The sequence below is a fragment of the Agelaius tricolor genome, unplaced genomic scaffold (genome assembly GCF_023055355.1).
Source record: "Agelaius tricolor isolate 1412-34295 unplaced genomic scaffold, bAgeTri1.0.p SCAF_10, whole genome shotgun sequence".
Classification (NCBI taxonomy): Eukaryota; Metazoa; Chordata; class Aves; order Passeriformes; family Icteridae; genus Agelaius; species Agelaius tricolor.
In genome coordinates, this window is record NW_027269270.1 from 2,576,990 (window position 1) to 2,603,839 (window position 26,850).

A 26,850-nucleotide genomic window follows, 5' to 3' on the forward strand; every position below is an offset into this window, starting at 1 on the left:
CCAAAAGACCCACAAAATTGGAGAAATGTTTTGGTTCTCTCTTTGCTTAAGTATTGTGACTAATACACCTTTCAGACCTTCTTTGTTTAACTTGGAAGTAGAGTAGGAAACACAGCAAAAATCTTGGCATGTTGAGATAAAGCAATCAAGTTAGATCCATATCAAATTGAAAAGAAAATGGTTCTTTTTATTTAGCAAAATATGTTGCAAGTTTTTGTCCTGGCACATCCTGAAGGCACATGAGGCTAAGACTGTGTATACATATATGTAGTTTAATGCCCACCCTTGGGCCTGCCTACAGTCCTCTTCTCATTCTGAATGTACTGGCTGTCAAGACTACTTTATACACTGACACTTTTTTCAGTTAAATTTCCCTTCATTCTTGTATTTTTTTTTCTAGAAAGGCTTTTCAGAGAGCTAGTTTTTTTTTAAACCTCCCTGCCTTACAGCAGGGGTTAAATTCCTTACACTTGAAATGTTTTGCAGGCTAATTCTGCATCAGAACTCCTATCAGAAAATAAATTACATTGCCCTGCTGTAGACTTTTCCAGGGAGAGGGAATGTACCTTGAGAATACCTATAGGCTCCTAACAGTAATAAATTCCAAAAGCATAAATGACTTGTACCCAAAAGGCTGAACCAAAGCCTCTTCACATTACAGGAGAAAGGCGCTGTGTGCTCTCTGCTCTGCTGGGTTTTGTGCAGGAGCTGGTCAAGAGGGAAGACCCCAGTCTTATTCTCACTCAATACCCTCCAGAGTCTGTTTCAGTCCTTAGCAATATTGCTCACAGATTATGTTGAATGTGATGGGTGAATCAGTGCTCTAATTTTGATGCATAATTCATTGGCTCAGAGGTTGCCATCTTTCTAATACAGACTCTATTCCTTTGGATTTCTGGTTTTTTTATTAGATATTCCTCTTCACATATACTTTGAAACATTATTAAGGAAGGATGACATCAAAGGAGAACCTGCTGATACCTCATCTTTGGGAGGGGAGTTTAAAGTATCTGCTGACAATGGTATGTAAAGCAAAATGTTGTAGCATTTGCAAGGCTGTTTTTCATTCATTTGTCAGTATTTTCTGCCACGAAGAGGTTCAGTTTATAAACTTGTCACAAAGCAAGTTATCAGAGAAGGTACTGAATATGGCTTTAGGTGGAAGAGAAATCTCTTCTCAGAGCACAGTGTCAGGTTCTCCCTAATTGCACTGAGATGATCCCACCAGAGCTGTAGGAGGATACTACAAGTGGGGGGAGGTTGGACCAGATGCCTGACTTCAGTCCTGTTATTATTTTGATTCCTGTGAGAAGTTTGGGACTATTTATAATGTTTATTATAAATAGTTCAGCAGTTGAGATTTCCTGTAAATTGTACTGATGAAAAGTAATTTCTCAACTTGATGCATGCTTTTTCTGTTACAGACTACAATGCACATGTTTCTGTCAAACAGTGGAGCAGTGGCTGTTTGTCTAATTCCAAATCTCATATGGTGTTAGGAACACCTGACCAGCTGTCAGAAGGAAGAAAGAAAAGGCATCTAAGTGAGACAGCAGTAGGTAAGAGAAAAATAGCATTACAAGAGACTACTACATATTTTAAAATATATACTGTATGGATATCACTGGGCTCTGAGAATTTCAAGTTGTCTCCAGAAGGGATACTGTTATGAAACTTATGAAGAAACAGATTTAGAACATCATGAAAATAATTTGCTATTTTAAAGCATAGTAATCATCTTTCTTCTTAAGTGTACATACAGAATGAGACAAGCTGCTGTATTTTATTTTTGGAGTACTCTTAAAGGAAACTGGTCAGCAGTTCAACTATGTTCTTCTAGTACTGGGTGTCATTCTTAGTACAAAAGGGTTTTTTTAATAGTAGTCAATGAAACAAACATTGCAAAGTTATCTGTTACATCATGTGCCCAGTGAAACATTTACTATTCCTGGCATCTTTGTCCACTATATTTCATTTGTTGTGTACTGTCATTTGTGGTTCTGGATCCCTTCCAGACTTTTAAGAGGACTTGTGAATAGCCAGTTCTTACTGTGTTTTTACCCTTGTTACTGTTCTATTTTAGTCCACTGAAACTCTACTTCAGCAGTTGATAAGTTAATAGGAAGTGCCCTAAAAGTTCTGTAGAATAATGTGATACAAAATTTAGCATACCACTGTAAAGATAAATGGCATCTTACCTCTCCAGGCTGTTAGAATGTAAAGCCTAACAGATTCTGTTACAGATTCATTTATGTAACTTTTGGAAAAACTTTGGCAAAATTCTTCACAAGACATTTGAAGAAAGTAAGTCACTGAGCAAGAGCATATTAGTTTAAAATTTCCCTAGGAAAGAATGAAAAGGTATAAATGATCAGTTAACATTGTGGAAAAATTACTGGTGGTGCATATCCAGGCAAAACTGTAATCTCTCACTAGAGGTGGAGATACAGGAATTACTGCAGAGATGAATTAATAAAAAATTATTATCTAGGATTAAAACTAACCCCAAAACCCACAATCCACAACCCCCAAAGCAAGACCATCCAAAACCCACAATCCACAACTCCAAAGCAAGATCACCCAATCAATTAGAAAGTCCTAGGAGAGAATAAATGCTGTGTGGGGACACACTGAAAACTGCTTTGGATTTAGGTGAGGGCTGTCCTTTGCATCCTTCCCCTGGTGCTGTACAGCCTCCTCTTGCCTGTGTCCAAGGGGGTGCTGTGCCCTATCCCCTTTCACCACCAGTGATCTCTTTCCCATGCCACCTGCTCCACTTGCTGGTCCCCAAGAGGTGGATGCTGACACAGGGTTTCTCAGTTTCCCAAAGTGTAGTCATGAACACTGAGATCAACAGCTGGAGTTATTTGGGAGCACTAAAAAGAGAGGAAACATCTTGCTATAAACCTTTTGAAGTTACCATTAGTCTTCTGACAATACTGTTTAGGTTTTTTTATAAATGGAACCAAAAAAGCAATCTTTTATCATGAGGATCATCCCAGTGCCAGAAAACTCTTCTGTGGTGCATTCATGAGTAGGAGCACAAGTTCTAGCTTATTAGTGCTATGGGTGTAGTACCACATATTTATTCCTAATTTGGGCTCTGTCTAGGAGAAATTATCCATGAGGAAGGTCAGCCTAATGAACAAGGCCAAAAATAAAAGCTGTGTGCCAGGGAGTTGCAGAGTTGCCTGGGAAATGGTAGTTCATTACCTTGACCCAGACTGTGCAATACAGTCTTTAGGATCAGTCTTATCTCTTTTTCCATGATGGAATATACTCATTCTTTTTGTTCATTGGTATATTAAGTCTGAGATCTCCTTTCTTATTGGAAATGAGGTAGAAGGAAAGCAGAACAGGTGGTTAAATTGTGAATCCCTCTAAATGCTGCTTGTACTGGGACTGAATGGGAGCAGTAAATCAGAAGAAACCACTATTGGTTTGGAGATCTAAACTGATTTTGTTTGTTACCCTTGCTGCCAGTTTTATCATTTACTAAGGAAGAAACAGCCAGGGAGAACTTGTGAGTTCTGCTGCTGAGGATCAGAGGGAATCTAAGTCAGATTGTATTTACTGTGTGTGTAGTTTATGACAGCTCCTGAAAGAAAGAGTCAGGATTTGCCCATATGAAGCTGTTTCCATGAGAAGAAATCCTTTGTAGAACAAGAGGGATGAGTTTTGCGGAACAACAATGACAGGATGAATAGCAAATGTTTATTTAGATAGCTTTTTTTAGCATACAGTAAATTGTTAGTGGCTCACTGTGGGCTTCTAGAAATGACTTTACTGTTACTGTGTGGAAAAATGTCTGCAGTCTAATAGCCAACAGGCAGTATGTCTTGTTTATTGCTGTTCTTATGACAGGCGAAAGCAGCGCTCGGTTTGAGGCGTTCTCCTTCCAACATGCAGAGCCTGAGTCCCACAGCAGCTTCACTCCCACCAGCAGTGTCAGTGCCATGTCCCGGCCCACTCACAGCACTTCATCACAGGTAAACCAAAAATGTGGCACTGTCTCAACTGAAATATCAACAGAGAGCTGGCTGTGCAAATTAACAGTCCAAAGCCACGTGCCTTTTACATCTGATTTAGTGCCATGTGACAGTGCAGAGCATTTTTACAGTGAATTAAGTGGATTACCTTAACTAATTTATTCCAGAATGAGTATGTGTACTTGTTTAGAAAAGAGTTTTGCAGATCATAGAACTGGAGTGTAAATTTGATTTATTGGCATTGTGCCTTTTTTTCCCCCAAATTTCATTAAATACACTGTGATTTATGTTCCCAGTTTTACACTAGGGCACTTATGACCTTCTTTTCCTGGTGCAGCTATATAAAATGGCCTCATGGTGCAAATAGAGTCCCAAAATTTGTTAACTCTCAGTTTCCCTATTTACAAGCCTTTGTGCAGAAATACAGGCAAAGTCCCTGGTATATAATTTACTGAGGAGCAGCAGAACTCTGGCTCAGTGTACAGAAACACACTATTTTACTGAAACTATTGGAAAATTCACAACAATACTCAGGTTCAGGTCCCATGGTTTTGCTAAGGCTAGTGGTATACTGGTGCTCTGTGAATTGTCATGTTTTAATGCAGTTGAGTTTAAATGTGCATCCCACACAATTTACACAACACACACTCCTTTATTCCCTGGACTCAATCATCAAAGAGCACATGAATGAGCACTTTAGAATAGTCTGTTTCCATTAAAGTTCAGGCTTTCTCCTTGTGAAGTTCTAATGAGTCTCTGCTCAAATGTGTTTCCTATGACTTGACCTGATCCTCTTGTGTTGATTTTATTATTCAGCATAACTCCAGGAGGAGGTTGAGAAGTGAGAGCTCCTATGATATAGACAACATTGTTATTCCCATGTCACTGGTGGCACCCTCAAAGCTGGAGAAACTACAGTACAAAGAAATCCTTACTCCAAGGTTTGTTCACAACCTCTTGAATTGCAAAGACATGAAAATGAACACGAGAACATTAACCAAGAATATAATTTACATGGAGTTGGAAAATGTTATGGTATTAAAGATGATCTTTTCATGCACTTGGGTTTTTATCTGTGCATTTCAGTTCATGTGACCAAAGTTGTGGGAAGACTGGACAGCTGATAGCACAGGAGAAATAGTAAACTATTTTCTGTGAATTAACAGAAATGGATTCAGCTTTTTTTTCTTTTAATTTAGCCATTCTGATAGAGTAGAATAAGCTTATTTCTTTCCATACAGTGTAGGCCTACAATCCATTATTGTAGAGACCTTTTTCTCCTTTGTTTTAGAAAGAGAACATCTTTAGGTTGCAAAACCAGGGTACTTAATCTCTTCAGTGTCTTAGTAGCACATTGCCTGAAGGGCTAAATGTACTTGTTCTGTACTTTAAATCCATAATATGCATTTGCTTTTTTATTGTCTTTGAAGTTGAAAACTAATTTTAAAACTGTATTGGATGTCTTAAAGACTGTGTTAGGAAAAGGAAAGGTTAGATATTTTGTTGGGAAAGGAAAATATAAATTTCAGCACCTTAAACTTAATTTGATTTTCCTTGTCTTATTTCTAGCTGGAGAGTTGTTGAACTTCAACCTTTAGAAAAATCTCAAGCAGATGAAGAAGAGGTAGGCTGTCTTTTAATTAAACCACTAGGTTTATTTAAAGTAGATACAATATATAATTGGGATAATTGGTACATACTTTCTGAAAATACTTGACTTCACACAAATCCCAGTAAGTTTCAAGTTTCAAATATAAAGTATTATCAAATTGTGAAAATGTGTCTTGTCCCTACAGTGGAAGATAGAAATGGAAGTATTCCATTAATATTCCTTGTTCATTGTTTGTCTGGCTCTTCTGCCCCTTGCTGCTGCAGTCAGTGCTCCTGAAGGGTCCCTTGGGTCAGGCTCTGCCCCCCTGCTCCTGAGCACTGTGATGCTGCCTGTCCCAGTGTGAGTGTCTCCTGGGGCCACCAGTGCTGGCCCTGCCTCTCATCCTTTCCTTCCAAGGCCACTTCCCATGGCATTTGCTCTTTGGTAATCAGCAATCTTGCCTGTGGGTCCAGCAAGTTTTCTTTTCAGTATTTGTTTTCCTGCAAGCCTCCTGTTGGGAACAAATTTTTCTGCATTGTCAGGAACAACATAACCTTCAGCATTTCCTGCCTGCCTGTTGAGCTAAGTTTGCACATCATGGGCTGGTTTTTGCTTCCTCCAGACACAAAAATCTACCTATTTCTTCAGGGAATGTCCATGGGCTTTGCAGCTGGGGGTCCCTTTCTCCCCTAATCAGGGGTTTGAGGCATTTCCTAACCTTGGGGTGAATGTGCCAGCAAGTCTGGTCTCTAGGCTGATTTTCTGTCCTTCCAATGTTTTTGTGGCTTCTTTTCCAGAAACCTGTCAGTTTTGCTGTCTTTTGGACATCTTTAATCTCCCACCAATTGTAACTCTAGGACTTGTACTCCTGCCTTGATCCACAATATCTGTTCTTGAGCTGCTATTTGAGAGAATCTCTACAGCAGAGGTTTAGTTGCTATAGCAGTAGAAAAAGATGGCATTTAGGTAGCAGTGCAGAAAGTTACATTAAACTCAGTAAACAAATCATTATATCACTTCCCTGGGGTAGCAAATAGGCTCTCCACAAAGGCACAAACTTCCTCAGAAGTTTATAGTTCTGTAGCTACCTGCTCCATACCTTTAGGAGAACATCATGGTCTCAACTCCTTACCTGGTGTAGTTGCACTTACCTGGCAGCATATTCTTGGATTAGAAGGAAGAGAAAAGCTTACTCTGTTCCTGCCTTTTCCAATGAGCAATTGAGAAATTCCTGTGAAGTCTGTGGTCAAATTGATGTCACTTCCACCCACTGAGTTCTGGGTTAGTACCCTCCCAGCTAGCAGGAAACATGCCTGTCCTTCCTTTGTACCAAGGTGAAATTCCACACACAGGAGAGCTCTCCTGCAAGGATATTTAATTAAACCATTTGGAGAATAACTAATAAAGGCAGCAAGGGCACTCTGTCCCTTGAGCATCCACTGTTCATTGCTGTTTTCAGCTTGGTGTCTGGGGGGAGTGAAGAATTGCACAGTGATTTGCATTCAGGGCTTCAAGGAGCTTGCATGGAATCAGTGGATTTCTTGTTTAGATTTCAGATCCCATAAAGATGATTTGTCTTGTGTTTTTAGTGTATTTTGCTGAAGGGACTTGAAGGTTTCTCTCAGAAGCTCATGGGCTAATGTCTGAATTAGTAGCCCACCCAGTACTTTTATGTTTGGCATGACTCTCAATCCTGTGTGATTCATCCTCTGGCCAGGAAATAACTTGATTTAACAATGCAGCAGCTTTGCCTCCTGCTGTGGCCCACTGCTTCTGTATCATCTGTCAGCCACTGGCTGGAATGAGGGGGAGAGATGTCAGACAGAGAAAAATGCTAATGGTCTTCTTTGTGTAAATCATCTTTTGCCAATTCCCCCCTTTCTTTTGGGATCATGTTAATTATAATTAGTTTGGATGTTTTTCAGAGTACTGAGAAAAGGTGATTGATCATAATTCTTCAACTTCCTCTATTTTTGAGCTGAGTTACATTTGCTACTGAGTAAGCTTGTAAAAAGACATGAGGAAACATTGCACCATTACCTGCACTCATGCTCTGACACTCTTGAAATATTCCTCCATGTGCTAAAGTCAAGGCAAGCTTCAGCATTCAGATAACACAAAGGAAGGCAGAATATGCTTTCTGCTTTCACATAAAATGCTGTTTTTCTCTACTTCACTACCTAGTAGCCTGGGGTGGTGTTGGAAATGATTTAAATTTTAATTTTTTTTGTGGTACTACATAATAGTTTTTGCTTCTCTATCTTCTGCATGGCTGAATTTAAAACTTCAGAGTTGTCCTTGTGTCAAGCAGTAATCAGGGATTTCTGCCCCTAGATAACTTTTTTCTTCTTCATCTTCATTGTCTTTGTTGTCTTATTCTTTGTCTTCTTCATTTATGCAACAACCCATGTCCATGCAATAAACCTGCACCCAGCATTTACTGAGTTACAAATAAATGTGAGGTCCCCAGTTTGTCATGCTCCACGTGAGCCACACTTGCAGGGATGGGAACAGAGCAGCACTTTCTGGGAATCAGGCCTATTCATTGTGCCTTTGAGAACAAAAAGCTTACCTTTTATGGCTGCTTTTTGGTTGCTGGAAATTTTGCCTTATAAGAACAACATTGGCAATGCAAAAGTTAATCTGCTATCTATGTCTGCTCTATTACTTGCTCTAAAAATACTTTCTGGAAATAGAACATTTGAGTTTCCTGGTTTGCATGTATGAATTTGCAGTGTTATTGCTTTAAGGCATGGGAGGGTGTGGCACAGGTTTTCCTGTTTTGTTTTGGTTTTAATTTGTTTTGTCCAGGTCAAAGCTTCTGGAAAGGCTCAGTTGTAACTTTCAACTTTATTTCATAGTTGTTTCAGTAATAAAAAATTGTTTGGAGTAATTCCTTGTGCAATTAGTTTTGCATAAGTGTTTTCATGGCCTATGACTCAGAGCTTCCTGTGGAGCCAAAGAGTGAAACACAGATTTTGTTGTTTTGAGAACCTTTCAGAAATATTCCTGGTGCTATTCAACATGATTGCACAGTGTGTTGCAGTGTCATGGGGGAATCCAAAGCTTAGTTTTCTGTGAGTGAAATCATCAGACATGCCTCACAAACAGGCCTTTTCTCTCAACATCCCTGCCAGATCCATCCACTGAGGAATGACACTTCTTTTGTCCTTTTTCAAACTAACCTTAGTGAGGAAAAACAACCACATCTCTCCTGTTACAGAACTTTAAATTAATCTAAAGTTGTTGGAGGAAATGCTGGGAGTGGCAGAGGCTGTAGTGAACCAAGTAGAGACCTTTTATTCTGATGTCATGACATTTTTATCCATAGAACAGATAATAATTTTTAAATAAGAGAATGTGCTGTTTAAAAGAATAGGGTGGAACTCTTTTTAAACAAACAAGTGGTTAAATATGCTATCACCAGCTCTGGAAAACAAACAAGGCTTATTTCTGTATTTTTCAAAACTCTTCACTTGGAGAGGAACATGGACTTTGATTTTTGAATGGAAACTTGTTAAAAATCAAATCTCTTCCCAGCATGAAAAGTTTTGGCAATTTGCTAAGAAAAGTATTTTCAAATTCCTAAGTTTTTCTTTCTAAATTATCTTTTGTTGCCACTTCAAAGGAAATCTGAGCACAGAAAAACTCTGAATTTCCCCCAAGGGAATAACACTTTTGTAGTTCATAAAATTCTCACTTTCATGCTATACATCATTGACCTTGGAAAGACAGAATGTGAACTGAGATGTAGCCCTGCTTGGATGCTCTCCAAGTGACAGAGCTGGTGAATTTCAGAGAGAGGACGAAGCCCATTAAGTTCACTTTCATGAAAGGAAACCAGCAGCTAACAAAGTGGTTTGTGTTTAACATAAATAAATAAAAGCAATGAAGGAGCCTTCAGCAAGGAGTGATGAGATGAGCAAACTAAGCAGCCTGTTTGCCTGAATCTTCCTGGTGAGTGCTGGGCTGAGGAGGACCTGGGCAGCCACAGTTCTGTGTCTGATTCCAATCAAAATGAAGCCTTTGGGATCACATTGGTTGGTTGTGATTCTTTGCCATTGTACCCCTAATGGCTGTGAACAACCTCAGTGCTGAGAGACTTGATATGGGGATGGCTTCCACAGAAACACAGCAAGTGGAGCCCTGCCAGGGTCTCTATGGCACTACTTGGCACTGCAGGGAGCACAGTGCATTTGCTTCTCTATTTTGTGGGCTCAGTTGAAAGATAAATGGTGTTACTTGTACAACACCACTGAGGTTTTTGCTTTAGAAAAAAAAAAGGCAGTTTATTTTCATGACCCCCCCCAATTATTAGTATAATTCTTGTCTAGGACTGATCTGGCAGTGCAGCTTCACAGCTCCTATGACCAAGAATTGTTCTTTCCAAGAATTTCTCTGCTTTTGAGTTGGGACTAGCTGGCATAAAATCCATGGCTGCAGCACTCAAATGCTGCTGCCAACCTCAGCTTTTTAGGTGAACTTTGAATGTTTTGGAGCACTTTGAAACAACAGTGAGCTGTACTGGAGGGATCCAGCCAAGAACCCCCCCTGCCATCAGGGGAGTGAGGGGGAGGAGCAGCAAAGTGCTCCTCAGCCAGCCCTGGCTAAGGAACATACTTCTGGTGTGCTGCCATCAGAGAGAAACACGGATGGTACTTTCACAGTGAAAGTCAGGGTGCAATCTTTTACCTAAGCCAGGGTGCAATCTTTTACTTTTACCTAGAGCAGGTAAAGTGCATTAGGATTGGTTTAAGCTGCACTTGGGATCATGCAAACCACTGGGTAAGAAATAGGATCTTCAAAGCAGAAGCCATTTTCTGCTTGGTTTCACAGCAGGAATGTGGCACCTCAGGTTCACTGAGTTCCTCTCTGTGCAGTTATCAAAGTCCTTGGTGATCTCAAACTTATTTCTTAGGGCTTAAAGAGCACTGGGCAAATCCTGCTGCCTCCTAGCTTCCTTCTAAAGCAGCCTCTGGAAACTGTTGGAATTTTTACTTGTCTTTATCATGTACTTTTAGCACTGCCTTGATTTGCAAATGAATACTCGTCCTCTAAATTTTCTTCCTCTCACCACAGAGAAAACTGTGTTAGTTGCATGGCAGGGGTATAACTTCTATATCCATTCAGATCAAGCACAGACATGTGAAGAAATAAAGCTGAAATGACAGCACCCCATACACCAGAGCTCTCATAAAGTGAATGTGTGTAAATGTGCCTTTGTAGTGAAAGCACTTGTTTGTTGAATGGACCTTTGCAGAATGATGTATAATACTGCTATGTACAATGCTGGCTGGTGTTGTTTCAGTGATGCTGACACTGACAGCTCTCCTGTGTCTCCCCACAGGTAGAAGACCTGTCAGACAAAGCCTTTGCCCTGCGCCACACCAAGTACGAGGAGCGGGAGCGCGCCAGGTGGTCGCTGTGGGAGCAGAGCCGCTGGCCCAGGAGGAACAGCAGGCAGGTGTATTGGCTTTGATCAGAGCCTTCTATTGAACCTGGTGGGGTTGTGCTACAGCAGTGCCAGAAATGCTGGCACAGGAGTTTGGAAATGAGGGCATTCATTAATTAACTCATCAGGGACAGTAGCAGGTATGTTGAACTTCGTGGGTGGTAGGGAAAGGCAGTGCTGAGGCATGCATACTTAAAAATTGGGCATGTTAGTGACCTGGTATTACCAAACAAATCTCTTCCTCCTTCTCTGAACAGAGAGCTCTGCTAGACTGTGCCACTCCCAGTTACTATGGTTTTAGCCACCCAGTGTGTATCTTCACTCACCTGACTCAGATGAAACTCCAGTGTTCAGAGATGTGTTACTGAAGGGTCCTGGGCTGTGCCAGGGGCCTTACACTTTGAACCATTCACACAATGACTTTCCTTCTCACAGGTTTGCCATCTGGTTCAGAACTCATCAGATTTAAATACAACCACTAAAAGTCTTGCACAGAGTAGTAGTGTATATCAGAGTAAACATTGTAAAGCTGCATCTGCAGTTTGGCCCTGCGAAAATGGTTCCTATAAATCACTTTACACTCTGCCAGGGCAAAAAGCAGCCTATAAATGTTGGAATAACTTTTTCTGGTGTTTATCATATGCTTGTGTCTACTCTTGTCTGAAAGTGAACCATGACACTAGGAATAAATAGTCAAAGATAGCTTTTTTTAATGCAGGATAAAAATAGAGCTAAGCCATATTGAGGAACTGTATTTTAAGCAATTTTGAACATAAAATGTCCCAACATTAGAAAGTATACTGAAAAAATAAGAAGTACTGCATGTACCTTAATTTTGAAACTGAACTCTTTGGTAAAATCTTATTCTGCTTGAATTCAGAAGTAAAGTGCTCACTGACATGAGCAAGGTCAGGATTCCACTTGGCATTTCAGATGCAGGTCACTCTTTTATACCTAGTTTAAATTTCTATTAAAACTGAGGTCAAAATTTTTAATCTTACTACATTTTTGATTGCCTTGCACTTGAGTCCAGAGCAGAAATGGTAAGGGGGAGTCCAAGAATTTGTCTGTTGAGTTGCACTTGGCACAGTGCTGACAGTGCAGCTTGGACCCCATGGTCTCCTGTGGGAGAGTGGAACAGCCTGTGGCTCACTGATTTCTTTAGTCCAAAATCACAGTTCTGGTGAGCATGTGGAGCAAGATACAGTCACTAGCTGTCTGCAGCCATTGTGCCTGTCCCACTCATTTTATCTACTTAGTTCCTCCACATAGTGCTTTGCTTTGGCCCCAGCCAACAAATGTGGCAATATGTCAAGAACCACACCCATTTTCCTCTGCTCTTTTGGTTTAAGCAAGCAGAATGGAGGTACCATGTATAGAGAAACTGAACACTTTGTAAAGAAAATGTGAACTGCTCATGGCAGTGTAAAAGGTCAGGGAGTAGCTCTTAAAACTCATTTCTAATTCTGCACTAGATCTTACAGCAAAAATGCTGATGCTCGACACAGCCAGGACGTGGTGCAGAAAGACCATTGCACTGCTGACCCTGCTCCTGAGCCAGCTTCAGAAACCCACAGCTCTGTGTGTTCAGGGATGGCACCACTCTGCAGGGAGAGCCAGGAAGAGAAGGTGGGTGAGCTTCCAACAGCTTCTAGCTCTGATCAGTTCTGCAGTGATAACAAAGAAACATGAAGATATTCTCCTGTCTCACTGATCAGAATCTCAGGCTGTCAAACTAGTTAATGTGCACTGAACATAGCACTCCTGTTTAGAACTACATTGCTGTGCTTTGTAAATTAACCCCAGATCTGTCAACAAGTTTCATTGCTCAGTACACATGGCACATTTTTTTTGAGGCAAATATAGAAGGACTGGGTTCAGGTTGGGGTTTTTTTCAGGGGTGTTGGCCAAGATTCCAGACAGGCCTGGTCATTAGGGGGTCAGGCATCCTGATGGTCTGAAAAGAGTTTCCTTGCCCTGTTCAAGGGTAGGTCTATTATTACTTCAAACCCTTATGCAGCCTGCTTACATCTTGGTGCCTGGCAGTGTTGTATTCTTCATCTGAAGAGCCCTGCAAACACTGTAAAGAAAGACACTCGTTTGTTACTTGATAGCACATGATTCTGCACACAGTTAATCAGTTCAGACTCAACTGAAATCCCTTTTTATCCTCTATACTCTTTTTTCACCCTCACTCCTACTCTTCTCCTTCCTTTCAGTCTGGGCTGTGGGAACTTCGAGTTTTTCCACTAAATGATGAAGAGGTAGAAGCTTTACTGTGCCAAGATCAAGTAACGAATCAGACTGAAATGTCAAGTGCAACTTTCCCCAGCAACTCTTCCTGCACTCCAGGCACACCCACTGCTGTGCCAGACAATGGCTGTGCACCAAGAAAACAATCTACCCAAGAGTCAGAAGACTGCAAAAGCATTTGCCTGGGAAGCAACAGTACAAGGAAACAAAGGTGACAGGGAATAATGTGGTTCATTAAGAAAGCCAATTAAGGTGGAGAGAAGTGTAAGGTAAAATCTCTCGTTCACACAGCATATGACAGCACAATTCAAAACCTTTATGTTAGCTGCGTATAATATATTTTCTTTCTTGCTTTGTAACAGGCAGGATAAATCCCAAAGACAACACTTTCTTCTTCCTGAACCCCAAGAGAAAGTAATTATTTCAAGCTGGAAGTCTAATATTCCCAATGTCGGGAGTGGGCGCACATAAATTGCTGGCACCATTCACTTTCTGTTGTCATATTGCCACATTTGTCAATAATCATCCTTTTCTGTTTGTTTGTTTTCAAATGCATATCTGGTTCTCGTGGACTCTGGTGCAGCAGGAGATGCTGTTTACCTTATCCAACAACTTCAACTGAACACAGAAAAACTACTTGAAAGTAGTGGGGATAAGCATTAGCTTCAGATTATTCTCCTGTGTGGCATGACCATAGGGCAAAAACCTGTCTCTAACTGCACGTGTGAGGTCAGGGGAGGTGAGAACCAGCACTTCAAACCAGGGCATCTGGAAGCCTTGCATCCAGCTTGTCATGGCTCTCAGTAGTGCCTGGGCATGTCTCATGGTGAAATTCTCAAGCAATAAGGCAGAAGTAGCCACTGCATTGCCACAGTCAGTGTGACTGACACAGGGGAAAGCAGGATCTCTGCTTCGGGCCTGTGGGGAGGGAGAGACAGGAGGAGAGAGGGGTGGAGCCAAATCAGTGACACAGCCCATGGAATGTTGTGGTTTGGATCATCTTATTTCCTTAGTCCTTCAGTAGCTAATGAGGCTCATAATACTTTGCTTTAATATGTTAAAGTCTTGTTCCAATTTCTGTACAGTGCCTTGTAAGAGTCTCGTAAGTATGCCAACATTTGGTGACTAGCTGGAAAGGAAAAGATGATTGATGTCTTCAAGAGCAATAGAAAAAAAGCCCCAAAGCTTTCCATTGTGATTCTGGATAGATTTCTCATTTCCCAATGCATGCACAGTGAGAAAACAAAAGCAAGTTGTTTAAACTTGCATCTGAATAGCATAGCTTGGAATGTATCTGCAATCCCAAGAGGTATTAACAAAGATTAAACATTGAATGTAGGTGTTATCCATCAACAGGCAGTTTTTCTGTGTAGGACAGTTGAAGGCAATTTAATAGGAGTCTCTGTTTTTTGTGCAGTTTTCTTCCATGTGTAATATCTGGAATGGCACTGGACAGACGACCCAGTTTTAGTGTCAATTTTTTTTTTTTGTCAAAATGACAGGAAATACACACTGGGCATATGAAAACAGTTCAGTAAAGTTTCAACACTACATCCTATTGCTACATTGTAGTTTATTGCACATTCTGATTATTTTTTTAAACACTTTTTTAACACTGGTTTGTCTTAAACTTGAATCTTGCCTCAATGTCTGATACAATAATCTTTGATGCAAGGTTGGTTTTTTAATTAAAAGTTATTTCTATATATGTTGTATATAGTCTGAATTTGATGACTTTTTAGAAGTGAAGAAGTAGCAGCAATACTTCCTCTTGGCATAGAGCTCTGCTTGGCCTGCAGACCCACTGCAGCTTTGCTGTGGTACTGATGCTGCACTTTTGCTGTGAGGCCAAGGGCCCTCTCAGTGCCTCAGTACAAGGTGTGTGCTGCCCTCTGTCTTGCCCTGCATGTGCACCTGCTTCCAGGAAGAACTTTCTCAAAGGTCAGTGTCTCAGATGTTTTGCAGGTCTTTTCCACACCCCTGTGTACTCCTTAGGAAGCCTGATCTGACCAGCTGTCACCCAGCTTTGTTGTCAGGTATGGGTTTCCTGTCTTGTCTGATCCCGGGGGCAGAGGGAGGAACTCCTGACTTTAAGAGAGGGGACAGCCCAAGTGACCAGCCAGCCAGGCCAGCTGCCTTCCTTGTCCTGAAAGTGCTGCCAGGAAGTGGAAATACAATCCAGTCTGTTACAGGAGGGTTTTTCTTTACTGGAGGGTGGAAACAGAAGGGTGTTAAAAGGAAGCCAAGGACCCCCCTGTGTCAGAGGAGCTGAGTTATCCCAGTCTGGTTAGCTTGGGGACCTTCAGAGCATCCCTGCACTGCAGTTCAGGCCCCAGCTGCAGTGCCAGACCATTGTGTGGCTGCAGGCTCAGCCTGGGGTGGCCTAAAGCAGCTGCTGGTACCTTGCCCACTGCAGGGGCTGCAGAGGCCACTGCAGAGTGGTCTGAGCAAGGGGAGCCCCATCAGCTGCATCCCTTCTGTGTTCTTGCCAGCCCTTGTGGGAACTTGCTATTGCTTCATGAGACAGCAGTGAAAAGGCCACTTAGACAAAGGCTGAGCAGTCCCAGGACAGAAGCAAAATGTCTCTGTTTGGTCATTACCCCAGTGCACTCACTGCAGAAACCTTTCTCCAGCAGCTGCCTCAGCTGGCCAGGCCTGTGGCAGCACACTGTGGCTGCTGGAGAACAGTGCCTGAGCTGCTCCTCCTCCCACAGTGCCAGCACAGGGCTCTGCCAGCAGCTGAGCAGGATATGTGCATGTGGCAGGAACAGGCTGCATTGGCACATCCCCTGCCCACCTCCAGCTGGCAGGGCCAGGTGGACAGTGCTGGGTGCACATGGCAAGGGAGGTGGTTCTCAAGCAGCTGCAGACCTGGCCCTGCCTTCTCTGTCGCCACTCTGTGTTTTGGCTCCAGACAGACACCTGATTTTTCAGCAGCCCCCTTTCAGTACTGGCACAGGGTTAAAAAACTTGCTGATTCAGCTTGGTTCCAGGTCCTTTCCCTGTCCTTTCTCTTGTCTCTCTACTCCAAGCAGCTGCAATCAGCACTGGTAGGCTGCTGCTCTGCCTGCAGCCCATGGCCTGGCACAGCTGGGCTCCCAGCTCCAGGCAGGTCAGTGCTGCATGAATGCTGGTGTCATGAGGAACCTGTACCTGCTGGAGGAGCAGGCTCAGGGCCAGGCTCATCCTTGAAGCCATAAAATGTGCAGAATCCCCTGCTTGTTTTCATTCCTTTTCCAAGTTTTAAACAGAAAATAAAACCCAGACAAAACCCAACCTCTCTTTGGCTGTTAAGCTGTGAAAACAGCTGTTAGTGCTGCTCCTACTGCTGTGACTTTAAGGTATTACAGAGTGACTGTGAAAAAACAACTTAAAACCTAATGCAGCAAGGCCCCCCCACACACATGCAAGTAGGTGTCTGCAGCTGCACAAAGCCACTTTCCATGTGCTTTATTTACCATGTTCAATTGAGGCATTTTTTTTAACACCACTTATGTTCTGCTTCCTGCTGCTATGAGGGTTTAAAATGTTTCATCTCTGCACCCAGGATCTTAATGGCATGTAAGTACAAATAAGAATTTTTAAACCCTATTAAAACTAAGCTCTGTGTGTGTCTCCTGCAGTGTTTTATCTCCCTCAGGGCTGTGGCTGTACCACCCTGTGCAGCACATGTGAAAGCCCAGCGTGACTTGGCTCTGTCCAAGTTTTCATCCTGTTTTCCAGTGCAGACAGACCTGTACTGTCAGATCACTCTGGACCACTCTAGAGCACATGCCTCAGTACAACAGGCTGTGCTCTCCCTTACTGCTGAAACCTTATCAGAGGATTGCAACATCTCATGGGCCTGGGCTTTGTTCAGCCCTGGGGAGACGCTGCAAGCAGTTCTCTGGGTTTTCATGTCACACTCAGTTCCAGTCCTGGGACTCAAGGCTTGTTACTGAGTACAGGACAGGCCCCAGAGAGATCACTTCAGTAAATGGACACAGGTGAGAAACTGAAACAGTCTTAAGCATTAAAGAACAAGAATAACTCATCACTGTGATTTCTTGGACATGGTCACTAACAGATTTAACCTCAGCTGTTGCAGCAGGAGTCACCTGCATAAACCCACTCGAGTGGGATTCAGGCAGAAGCAATTAAGTAATTTTACTTTGTGAGTGTAGCATCTCTTCCACAGGACTCCTAACCCAAGAGTCAATGCATCCTTACCATCCTTAAAACAATTACAAAATGCCTACAGCCTATGAACAGAGGACATAGCATCAATTAACCAGCACAACTTGGATGTCACCCCCAAATCAATTAGGAACAAAGCAGAAATAGTTTGATTTTCCTTTCAATCCAGCTTACACTCAACTGCAGGAGGTTAGTACACTACAGCTGTTGTCCTACGGCTTTCAACAGCATGAAAAGCCACTCCACATCCTGAACTAGCATTTTCATTTCAGCTGGTGGCTGTCCAGCCTGCATTTAAGCTACCAGAGCCATGACTGTTTGTCCATGCATACACTAAACTCCACACTGGTTCTTTCCAGAAGCATGGGTAAGCTACTCTTAACACAGCCCTTGGGACTACAGCCTTCATGGCCAAGCTTGCTTTTGGCAAACCTCTTCTGAGCTATCTCTCAGTACAGCAGGTCCACACAACTCCATTTTTCTTGTGCTACTCCCCAAATGGGGTTGCAAGTGGAAGCAGGAAGCAACTTTTGCTCACCTAACCCACAATTAACAATGCAGAAAAAACGTGGCAGTTCAGCAATTTGAGATAGTCCTGTAGAGTGTCTGAACTGGCCTGGGCTGCCAGGGGCTGCACCAGCCCTGGCACTGCTGGGTGACACCTGCCCAGTGCTGCTGCAAAGAGAACAGAGCTGACTCTGGCCCTGTGGAAGCTGCTGAGCCTCCTGCCTGGCCCCCAAGGCAGCAGACTGTCTGCAACCCTTCTGTCATTGCAACCCAAAGAGAAAAATGCCACACAGAATACCATGACATATTTAAGAGCCAGCAATGCTAATTAGAGCCATGGGAGACAGGTCTGCCTAAAAATGGCCTGCTCAGTCTTCCTCCAGTGCACTGTAACTCACCTCTCATGTGCCCAACCAGGCCAGGCCTGTGCACACAGCAAACTGAAGGACTGATGACTGTTTGGTTCCACAAACTGTCCTACAGACCCATCTCCAGGCATTTCAATCTGCACATCTCTTCAGCAGCTACCCTTCCTGTATGTTACCATCTTGATCATTTACTCAGACACATGTACCAACCAAGGAGATTGTGCAGCAAGAAAAAGCTTCTGACTTATCTGAAGAGTATTAAAGCAACATTCTCCTGAGGAATTCCATCACTTCCAGGAATTTCAGACACAGCTGTCTTAAATGGCTACTTGAAAGGTAACTGAGGAGACATTCCCCACTTCGTGATCTGGTAAAGATGCTGCACTGACTTACCTGATGCTGGATTGCAATAAGCCAAGTACTTCCAATGCAGTAGAGGCAAAGGACAAGAACACTTCTACCATCACAGATTTTTTTTAGCCCTCTTAAGCTGCCTTTTCCCTAAACTTACTCCTAAACCCACTTATTTATGACAGCCAGCTTCAAGAACTTAACACACCAAGGAAGGGGTGTTTAATGCAGTAGTGGAAAAAGTTTTGTAGGAATGCACAGATCAAATGACAAAATACAGACAGCAGAAGGCAGTTTGATTAAAGAGTCTTCCACAAGAGAGATTCTGGTGGTGATGCTACACTGTTCTAGCAAGCAACAAACTGACTGTAGTTCAGTCCAGCCAGCATTAGAGGTTGTGCCACAAAATTAGCCTCCACAAAATCAAGAGACAGGTTCAAACCATTGCATTTCCAACCCTGAAAGACAGCCAGAACGTTTCCCACTGCTGCTTGCTTCACTGCAGTGAAGGAATGCTTCCTCTGTTCAGCAGCAAGAGGTTTCTGTAGTTGGTGTTCATCCAGCCCCTGCTTATGCACGAGAAAAGGGCTCTCCTGCATGGCCAGAGCTTCTGGAACACGGCTGGGGAGGTCTCATCGGTCCAGACTGCGCTTCTGGGCTGCCTCTGAGCACACGTTCCTGAGCAGGTTGATGACAGACCTGGGGTCTGCACTCTTCATGATAGCACTGCCAGACACAATCATGTTGGCTCCTGCCTGGGGGACAGCAAACACTGCTCAGTCACGTGGAACACAGCCCCTGCCTGCCTGGAGAGCACTGGAGATGGGAATTCTGGGCTGCTGTGCAAACAGGTGGGACACAGCGGACATCCCCCTAACTGCAACCCCAAATCAAGTTCAGAAAACACAGCTGAAATCCCCAAATATATAATTTCTTCATCACAATGCTCCTATTTCCACCAACATAAAAGAAACAAACTTCTTTAGCTTAGGGGAGGCTTCAAGAGCCACTATTTTAAAAAAAGGCACAAAATTAGACCTCAAAACGATTTTGATATTAAATGTGTTCTACAGTTCCCTCTGAAAACTAAATGTTTCTCCTAAGCTTTATTTTCTGGGAGTTGATAAGTCTCTCAGCACAGTGACTGAGAATGCTACAACCTCTTACCTCTGCACATTTATGGATGGTGTCAGGCCCCACTCCTCCATCCACTTCTATATCCAAAGAGGGAAACTGTGTCCTAAGCCATTGAACCTGAGGAAAAGATAAAAGCCCAGAGCACTGAGCTGCCACCCTACAACTTCTCATACATCTAGAAAAGATTTATCAACTTCACCACTCACTACTGTTAATTAGCTTTTAGCTCAATGAATAATGAAAGAGAAACACAGTTTACCTTTGGCATCATGTCTTCCATAAACTTCTGTCCTCCAAACCCAGGTTCTACTGTCATCACCAAAGCCATGTCTATCTGATTGGCCCAAGGTGCCAAGTGCTCAACTGTAGTGCCAGGCTTGATGGCCAAGCCAACCTGCAGGAAGGAAAGCCAAATCCAAGTGCATGTCAGGGCAAGACTGGCCTGAGATCAGTACAGATTCCTAGGAAGTAATTACACAACTGTGTAATGGCAGGAAGAACAGGCTTCTTCATTTAAAAATTCCAGATTTTCTTCACTAAAATTGAAGACACTTCACTCACAGTGTGTATGGGGTGCACATGCCAATCCTAGACCACCTGAAGTGGCAACAATGAGTTTTCCATAAAACCATGGAATCAAAAATATTTTGAGTGGAAGGGCCCTACAAGGCTCATCGAGGCCAGCTCCTGGCCCTGCACAGACACCCCACCAATCTCACTCTGTGACTCAGAGCCTTGTCCAAACACTCCTGGAGCTCTGGCAGCCTTGGGACTGTGACCATTCCCTGGGGAGCCTGTCCAGTGCCCGAGCACCCTCTGGGGTAAGAAGAAGAACCTTTTCCTGCTATCCAGCCCAAACCTCCCCTGATACAGCTGCAGGCTGCCTCAGCTCCTCTCACTGCTCACCGCAGAGAACCTGCCAGCAAGGCAGCTGTTAGTTAAGCAGAGCTAAGTATACAGAGTGTGTATTCACCTCACCTTCATGCCATTCTCCCGAATGTCCTTTATCAGTGCCCCGGGATTGTCCGTCGCTTCTAGATGGAAGGTGTACTGGTTTGCACCAGCCACTGCCATGGGCTTCACCCACTGCTCTGGCGCGGCCACCATCATGTGCATGTCTGGAAGAGGAGAGCGAGCGGGCAGCGGGGCCGGCTCCCGCCGCCGGAGGGGCAGCGCCCCGCAGCCCGCGGCCCTTACCGAAGAAGGGCTCCTGGCCCAGCCGCTTGCGCAGGCTCTCCACGACGGGGTGGCCGAAGGTGATGTTCGGGACGAAGTGTCTTGGGGCCGAAGAGAGAGACGCGCCCGCCCACAGGTTACCCGGTGCTGCCGGGAGGAGCGGGCCGGGCCGTTCGCCCGGCCCCCGCGCCCCCGGCCCGGCCCGGCCGCTCCCGCCCGTCCCCGGCGTTACCCGTCCATTACATCCAGGTGCAGGTAGTCGGCCCCGCAGTCCAGCATGCGGCTGCACTCGGCGCCCAGCGCCGCCAGGTCGCTGTTGAGGATGGAGGGACCGATCCGACACCCCGACGCCATCGCTGCGGCCGCGGCTGCTGCCGGGACGGAGGGCGGGCCGGCCGGCCGGGGGAAGGGCCGGGGCGGTGCCCCCGCCATCTTGGGGCCGTTGCTCCGCCCTCACGGCCGCGCTGACGCGGCACGAGCCGCACCCTCGCCCCCAAAGTGGCGAAATAACAATAACAATAGTAGTAATAACCCTGGTGTAGGTGATTTTAAGTTCCCAACCAGGTGCATTTTGTCCCCCCCAAAGCACAGCTCTAGCCCCGCGCCGGGCCTGGAGCAGATGGGTAAACGTTAACAAGCGCTGTCGGTATCCCGGAAGAAAACCGCGCATGGAAACCCTTCGGAGCGCCAGACACCGACCGTGTTACGCAAGAGGCTCAAACACAGAACTCTGTCCTTTGCCGTCGTTCCTTTGTATTTAATCCTCGGGACAACGTTTGCATAAAATGCTGAGGCAACGGGAGCGACTGACACGTGGACAAGACAGGCAGAGCCGGACATGGCTGAACACGACATGCGCTTAAGGCGGTAGCACTATGTAAAGCAGCATCGTGTGTCTCCACAGCAGAAATAACACCGAGTTTGGTACAGAGAGACTGGAGGACAGCACAAACCAGCTAAAGAACTTGGTATGCCACTCAGCAGGAAGGCATTAAATGCACTGGTACGACAGTAAAACGCATGGGAAGTCAGGCTGGCGGGCTGGCCTGTCTGTGCCATCTCTGAGCAATCATCCCACAAAACCAAAGCCAGCTGCACAGCCACCTGGATAAAATTAAACTGCAGATTACATCATTTAGAAGTTGCATTGATTTCTAGTAGGGTAGACATTAAAAAGAGGCATTTTAGTCCTTGCTATGGCTTACTACTGTGGATTCACCTGTGACAGTGGAAACTTGAAACTTGAACGTTATATACACGGAATTAAATGAAGTAAATCACAGTTATTTTGTCATCTCTAGAGCAGAGTACTGTGGGAAGGCCTCTACTTTTCATTAAGGAGGATGCTTCCTCCTTTTCTGCAGAAAAGGTCACTCTATAAAGTGCACCATGAACTCTGTGTGTTGTGTCCCAGCCATTAACTCAGCTCATGTCTGAAGCTTTCCTCCCCCCGAGACTGCCTGTGACCAAGCCTAGCTGGGGACTTGGAAGCAAAGCTGTGGGTTTTTTTCTCATTTGTGCGTCAGTGTTAATAAAAACACTTAACATCTGGAATTCAGCAATTCTTGGAGTGACCTCTGAGCTGGGAGCTAATCTAAAGCAGCATCCTACAGGTAGCTGGCACAGGCTCCAGTGCACTAAGGAGATAAAAGCAGTACAGCATGTTTTGATCAGCAGAGGAAACAGTTTGTTATCCAGGACATCCCTTGGGACATTGTCAACTCTCTTCCAACACCAAGAACCCTTTGGAGCTGCATTAGAGCACCACCTGTACATTATATAGCCCCATATATGTGGGGGATAGAGGTGGTGCACTATAACAATAGTTGGTTTTTTTCAGCCCTGCTGTTCCCAAGACATGCTGAGATTCTCCTTCTCTCACCAGCAGAGCATGCTCAGCACCTGGGACAAAAATGGCTTTTGCTCTCTTCAGAGGTTTAATGTGAGTGAGTTCCCTGCCCGGAGTGGTGTGCACAGCTCCTGTCACATGTAAGCACTTGGCAAATGCCAGGCAGCACAGCCTGAGGCTCCATGGGCTGCACAGGCTGAAACCTGCTGCCAGCTGTGTGGGTAATGGTGTCAGCCCCAGGAAAAGCTGTGTGCTGCACTACAGCAGCAAGGCAGCTGTCTGTATGGCAGCTACTGCAGAGCCCAGGAGGAAAGCTGAAGTCCTTTCTGTGGAGATGGCTACGAGGATACCATTTCCCTCCTTAGTAAGGCTGGTTTGTCATGTGTGTGTCCAAATTGCAGGCCCTCAGGAGCCAAAGTGGTAATGAGCACGTTTTAGATACTCTCAGGATGATCCAAAACATTTTCCTCTGCACAATAATGACGTGATTATAAACTCCATTTAGTCTAACGTGAGCCAAAAAAGGCAGTGTATGATTCCCAAGGGTCTCTTTGGGCATTGCTGATGATTTCATGGTTTGTTTCACAGCTATTTTGCAGTTTGCCTGTCAGCAGCTAATGGCTAAATTCACATTTCAGTGTAATTCCATGATGCTGCAGAAAAACCCTTTAACTCAGCTGTGACTTCAGCTGATCCCTCCAGGGATCTCCACCTTCTATAAATGTTACACACATTTATCCAATACTTGCAGTCATGAATGTTACATACATAAAATGGAACCTTTTAAAATACAATCTCAGCATGCCAAAAATAGATTCTTTCATCAAGTTTCTGCCCTGCAATATCCATCTTTTGTTTCAATGTACATATATATTTATATATATATATATAGTAACATGAAAATACCAGATATATAAATATTTACTTTAAATCCCTCTACGTACATCCAACAGCATCAGGGGAGCAGTTGCTTGGGGCCAGAAGACCCACACATTCCAGATGCAGTTTCCTGGAGTATTTTTTTTTTTAACTCTGGAGATGAATAGCTCAGTACATTAAAGCAGGACAGTGTGGGTTATTTATGCCACCTGCAGACCACTCAGCCCCTGCCCATCTGTGTCTGTGGACAGCACATGCATTCCTGCTTACACTATATACTCTACTTAGGTTTTACAGAGCAAATATTTTTGTAGCACAAGGGCAATATTTTACAGAGTGGGATGGAACTACCAGACAAAAGTAAACTCAACTACTAAAGTCTGCAGTTCCAACAAAAAAAAAAAAACAAAAACGAATTGCTTGATGGTGCTTATTGTTGCTCTGCATGTTAGAAACAATGGTCCCAGGCTTGAGAAAAATCAAGCATTAGATTGGTACTTTCTGTCACTGTTTTCAAGGTGTAGGAGCCTTGGATTCAGCTGCTGTGTAGCCCTGCTCTCAAAAACACTACAAAAATAAATCTCAGGCACAGTCTCAGAAGAGACTTCTCTGTCTCACACAGTCCAGCAGCCCATTACCCACGAGGCTGCTGATCACAGTACATGGCTGCCAGATCAGGGCTCCATGGACCACGTTTGCCCACACACCCCTATCCTGAGAATTCTCTACTAATTCTTGGTTCCTGTGGTCCTGCCCTGAACTGAAAAGAGATCTCACAAACAGAAATTTGCCAGTCTATAGCAACCACCTGATAGCTATTTCCTGCTCTTGGATAATAAAGTGCTCTTGTTTTAAGTAGTTACTGTTTAGCAGGGAACTCTAAGGAAAGGTAACCACTTCCTTCCTCCTCCCGGTACTGTACTTCCCCAAGAGTTACACATGAGACTCATCTAGATCCACGTCGGTCTCGCCCAGCTCCACATGCGTGAAGCTGAAGTGCGTGGCCAGCAGGGGGTTCTCCATGCCGTTGTCCTCGCTGATGTGCAGGACGGTGTCCCCGTGCTGCAGCAGGCTCGTGGTCTCCAGCCCCGCGTAGTCCTCGGTGTCCGACAGCTGCGGGGGCGGCGTGCTCTGCGCTGTGGCTGGCCGCGATTCCAAGCCCTCCTCTTTCTCCTTCTCCTCCTCAGCACCCAGTGCCTCGCTCTGCAGTTGAGGACAGCTGGTGGTCAGGCTCAGAGAAAGCGGGAGGGAGAGGGGGGACAAAAGGAAAGGAAGGTCTATAAAGCATTTTCTCATTCAGATATACATTTTACCATAAAGAAGCAGGCACTTGTAGATTAAATAATTAGATAATTTTAAATCCTTTAAAATTATACCTAACAATATGTTTTTGATGGTGAATCAAATTTACATCACGAATCAGAAAGGTTATCTGATTTGAGTCATTAACACTTCCTCATTTCATCTTTTTTAGCATATGGCTTAAAACGGAGAGTAGGTTTACATTAGATATTAGGAGAAAATCCTTTATACTGAGGACAGTGAGGCACTGGAAAAGGTTTCCCAGAGAAGCTGTGGCTGCCCCATCCCTGAAGTGTTCAAGGCCAGGCTGGACAGGCTTGGAGCAACCAGGTCTAGTGGAAGGGGGTGGAATGAGTCCAAACCATTCTGTGATTCATTCTGTGATTCTGAAGACAGAGGTCATTCACTTGCACATGGCAAAGGACATAACCTCAAAAGACACTGGATATCTGGGTGTATAAAAGTGATCTCAGTGTCACTGATGTGTTGAAGGGATGACTGGGATTGTCCCTGCACAATGCTCATAGGGGGCCAACACAGAAAAATGTTGGACAAGCAATTTCTTTTGCAATGTGGTGCTTAAACAGTCCTGAGGCTTTGAAGGATTCCCTCCTTAAGGGGGCATCTCTCAGGGAGCAAGCTGTGAAAACCTGTTGAGGACAGCTTGCCTTGGTGACTGGGTCCAGAAGAACACTGTAGGTGATGGGAAGACAGAAAGGGAAGATGCAGAAAATACATTTTCAAATTAAGACTTGTTACACTGACTTGGAAAGGAATGGCTTTACAGAAGCAGAGGCTTGACAGCAAACAGCCTAAAGGAGACTTTGCTGTCTTTACCCTCCTGCCAGCTTTCATCACAGTGCTGTAATACATCTGGCACTTCCCGTGCCTGAGAAGTGGAGGAGGGACACAGGCTGCAGACCCAGCAGTGACATTACCTGGCTGTGAAGGGACACAGGCTGCAGAGCCAGCAGTGACATTACCTGGCTGTGAAGGGACACAGGCTGCAGAGCCAGCAGTGACATTACCTGGCTGTGAAGGGACACAGGCTGCAGAGCCAGCAGTGACATTACCTGGCTGTGAAGGGACACAGGCTGCAGACCCAGCAGTGACATTACCTGGCTGTGAAGGGACACAGGCTGCACACCCAGCAGTGACATTACCTGGCTGTGAAGGGACACAGGGTGCACACCCAGCAGTGACATTACCTGGCTGTGAAGATCAGCCACGACGATGGCAGGCGAGGAAGTCAGCCCGGGTTTGCCGAGCGGCTCCTGCTGGCCGGCGGCCTGGGGGCTGCTGTGGCTGCGGCCCAGCTGCTGCTGCTGCGCCGGCGGCTCCGCGGGGCAGGCGGGAGGTGCCTCAGGCTGGGCTTCGGTGAACGTCACCGAGCGCTTCTGCTCCGCTGGAGGGGGCAAACCCAGGAAACTCGGGGTTAAAATTCGGGAAGAAATACACAAGGAAAGAAGAGAGAGAATCCATGGGGGTTTTACAACTAAGACAGGGATTGTGGTTCCTTCCATCTTTATATAAGCTGTCTAATCTAAAAGTCTTTTACCTTGGGTTTCCACTACTGCCACAGCAAGACTCTGGGATCGCCTGAAGTCTAGCCAGCACACCTATCCCTCTCATGGCTTGGTAAGAAAAATACCACCCATAACATCTTTCCATCCCAGAAAAATACACTGAGATGAATTCCCATGTGGTGGCCTCAAATATAAAAGAAAAACTGGCATGCAAAAAGACAGGAGAATTGCCCAAGGTTTTGCTGAAAATGTAAGGAAAAAAAGTGCAACAGATAACTCCTCATTCCTGCAGAC

General features: G+C 44.5%; 3 protein-coding genes across 26 annotated transcripts in view; 1 reads left to right on the forward strand and 2 right to left on the reverse strand.

The window, feature by feature from the left end:
- Positions 1-14,991, forward strand: part of KANSL1L (KAT8 regulatory NSL complex subunit 1 like) — a 62,811-nt gene extending 47,820 nt beyond the window's left edge. For 5 of the 8 annotated variants that reach the window (XM_071434358.1, XM_071434360.1, XM_071434357.1 and 2 more), the window contains 8 exons: positions 912-1,022; positions 1,425-1,559; positions 3,865-3,989; positions 4,806-4,930; positions 5,559-5,613; positions 10,928-11,040; positions 12,508-12,661; positions 13,252-14,991. In XM_071434358.1, coding sequence (XP_071290459.1) covers positions 912-1,022; positions 1,425-1,559; positions 3,865-3,989; positions 4,806-4,930; positions 5,559-5,613; positions 10,928-11,040; positions 12,508-12,661; positions 13,252-13,500 — 1,067 coding nt within the window. In that variant the 3' untranslated portion in view covers positions 13,501-14,991. Of the gene's footprint in view, positions 1-911; positions 1,023-1,424; positions 1,560-3,864; positions 3,990-4,805; positions 4,931-5,558; positions 5,614-10,927; positions 11,173-12,507; positions 12,673-13,251 lie in introns of those variants that run through there. The other 3 variants (XR_011680318.1, XR_011680319.1, XM_071434362.1) reach the window with 3 other exon arrangements.
- Positions 14,992-18,886: 3,895 nt separating this feature from the next.
- Positions 18,887-21,675, reverse strand: RPE (ribulose-5-phosphate-3-epimerase). Of its 5 annotated transcripts, none has more exons than XM_071434367.1 (6): positions 21,233-21,510; positions 21,022-21,101; positions 20,803-20,942; positions 20,084-20,218; positions 19,855-19,941; positions 18,887-19,442 (listed from the first exon to the last, which is right to left on the reverse strand). In XM_071434367.1, exons 1-6 carry the CDS (start codon positions 21,430-21,432, stop codon positions 19,320-19,322), a joined length of 765 nt encoding a protein of 254 aa, XP_071290468.1. In that variant the 5' UTR covers positions 21,433-21,510; the 3' UTR covers positions 18,887-19,319. The 5 variants fall into 5 exon arrangements, with proteins under 5 accessions (XP_071290468.1, XP_071290469.1, XP_071290465.1 ...); XM_071434368.1 differs by having other exon boundaries at positions 21,244-21,474; XM_071434364.1 differs by having other exon boundaries at positions 20,803-21,101; positions 21,244-21,675.
- A 54-nt stretch (positions 21,676-21,729) lies between these two features.
- The window catches only part of UNC80 (unc-80 homolog, NALCN channel complex subunit), a 126,057-nt gene continuing 120,936 nt past the window's right edge, over positions 21,730-26,850 (reverse strand). For all 13 annotated transcript variants that reach the window (XM_071434348.1, XM_071434346.1, XM_071434345.1 and 10 more), the window contains 2 exons: positions 26,239-26,435; positions 21,730-24,931 (listed from right to left, as the gene is read on the reverse strand). In XM_071434348.1, coding sequence (XP_071290449.1) covers positions 24,662-24,931; positions 26,239-26,435 — 467 coding nt within the window. In that variant the 3' untranslated portion in view covers positions 21,730-24,661. The remainder of the gene's footprint in view (positions 24,932-26,238; positions 26,436-26,850) is intronic.

Bases quoted from the DNA above. Each gene is read 5' to 3' on its own strand.
- RPE (XM_071434363.1), bottom strand. From the start codon at position 21,670: ATGCGCGGTTTTCTTCCGGGATACCGACAGCGCTTGTTAACGTTTACC. The intron at 20,943-21,021 runs GTAAGGGCCGCG...CTCCTCTTCCAG, and splicing joins GGGCCAGGAGCCCTTCTTCG to ACATGCACATGATGGTGGCC. The intron at 20,219-20,802 runs GTGAGGTGAATA...TCCTTCCTGCAG, and splicing joins TTCGGGAGAATGGCATGAAG to GTTGGCTTGGCCATCAAGCC.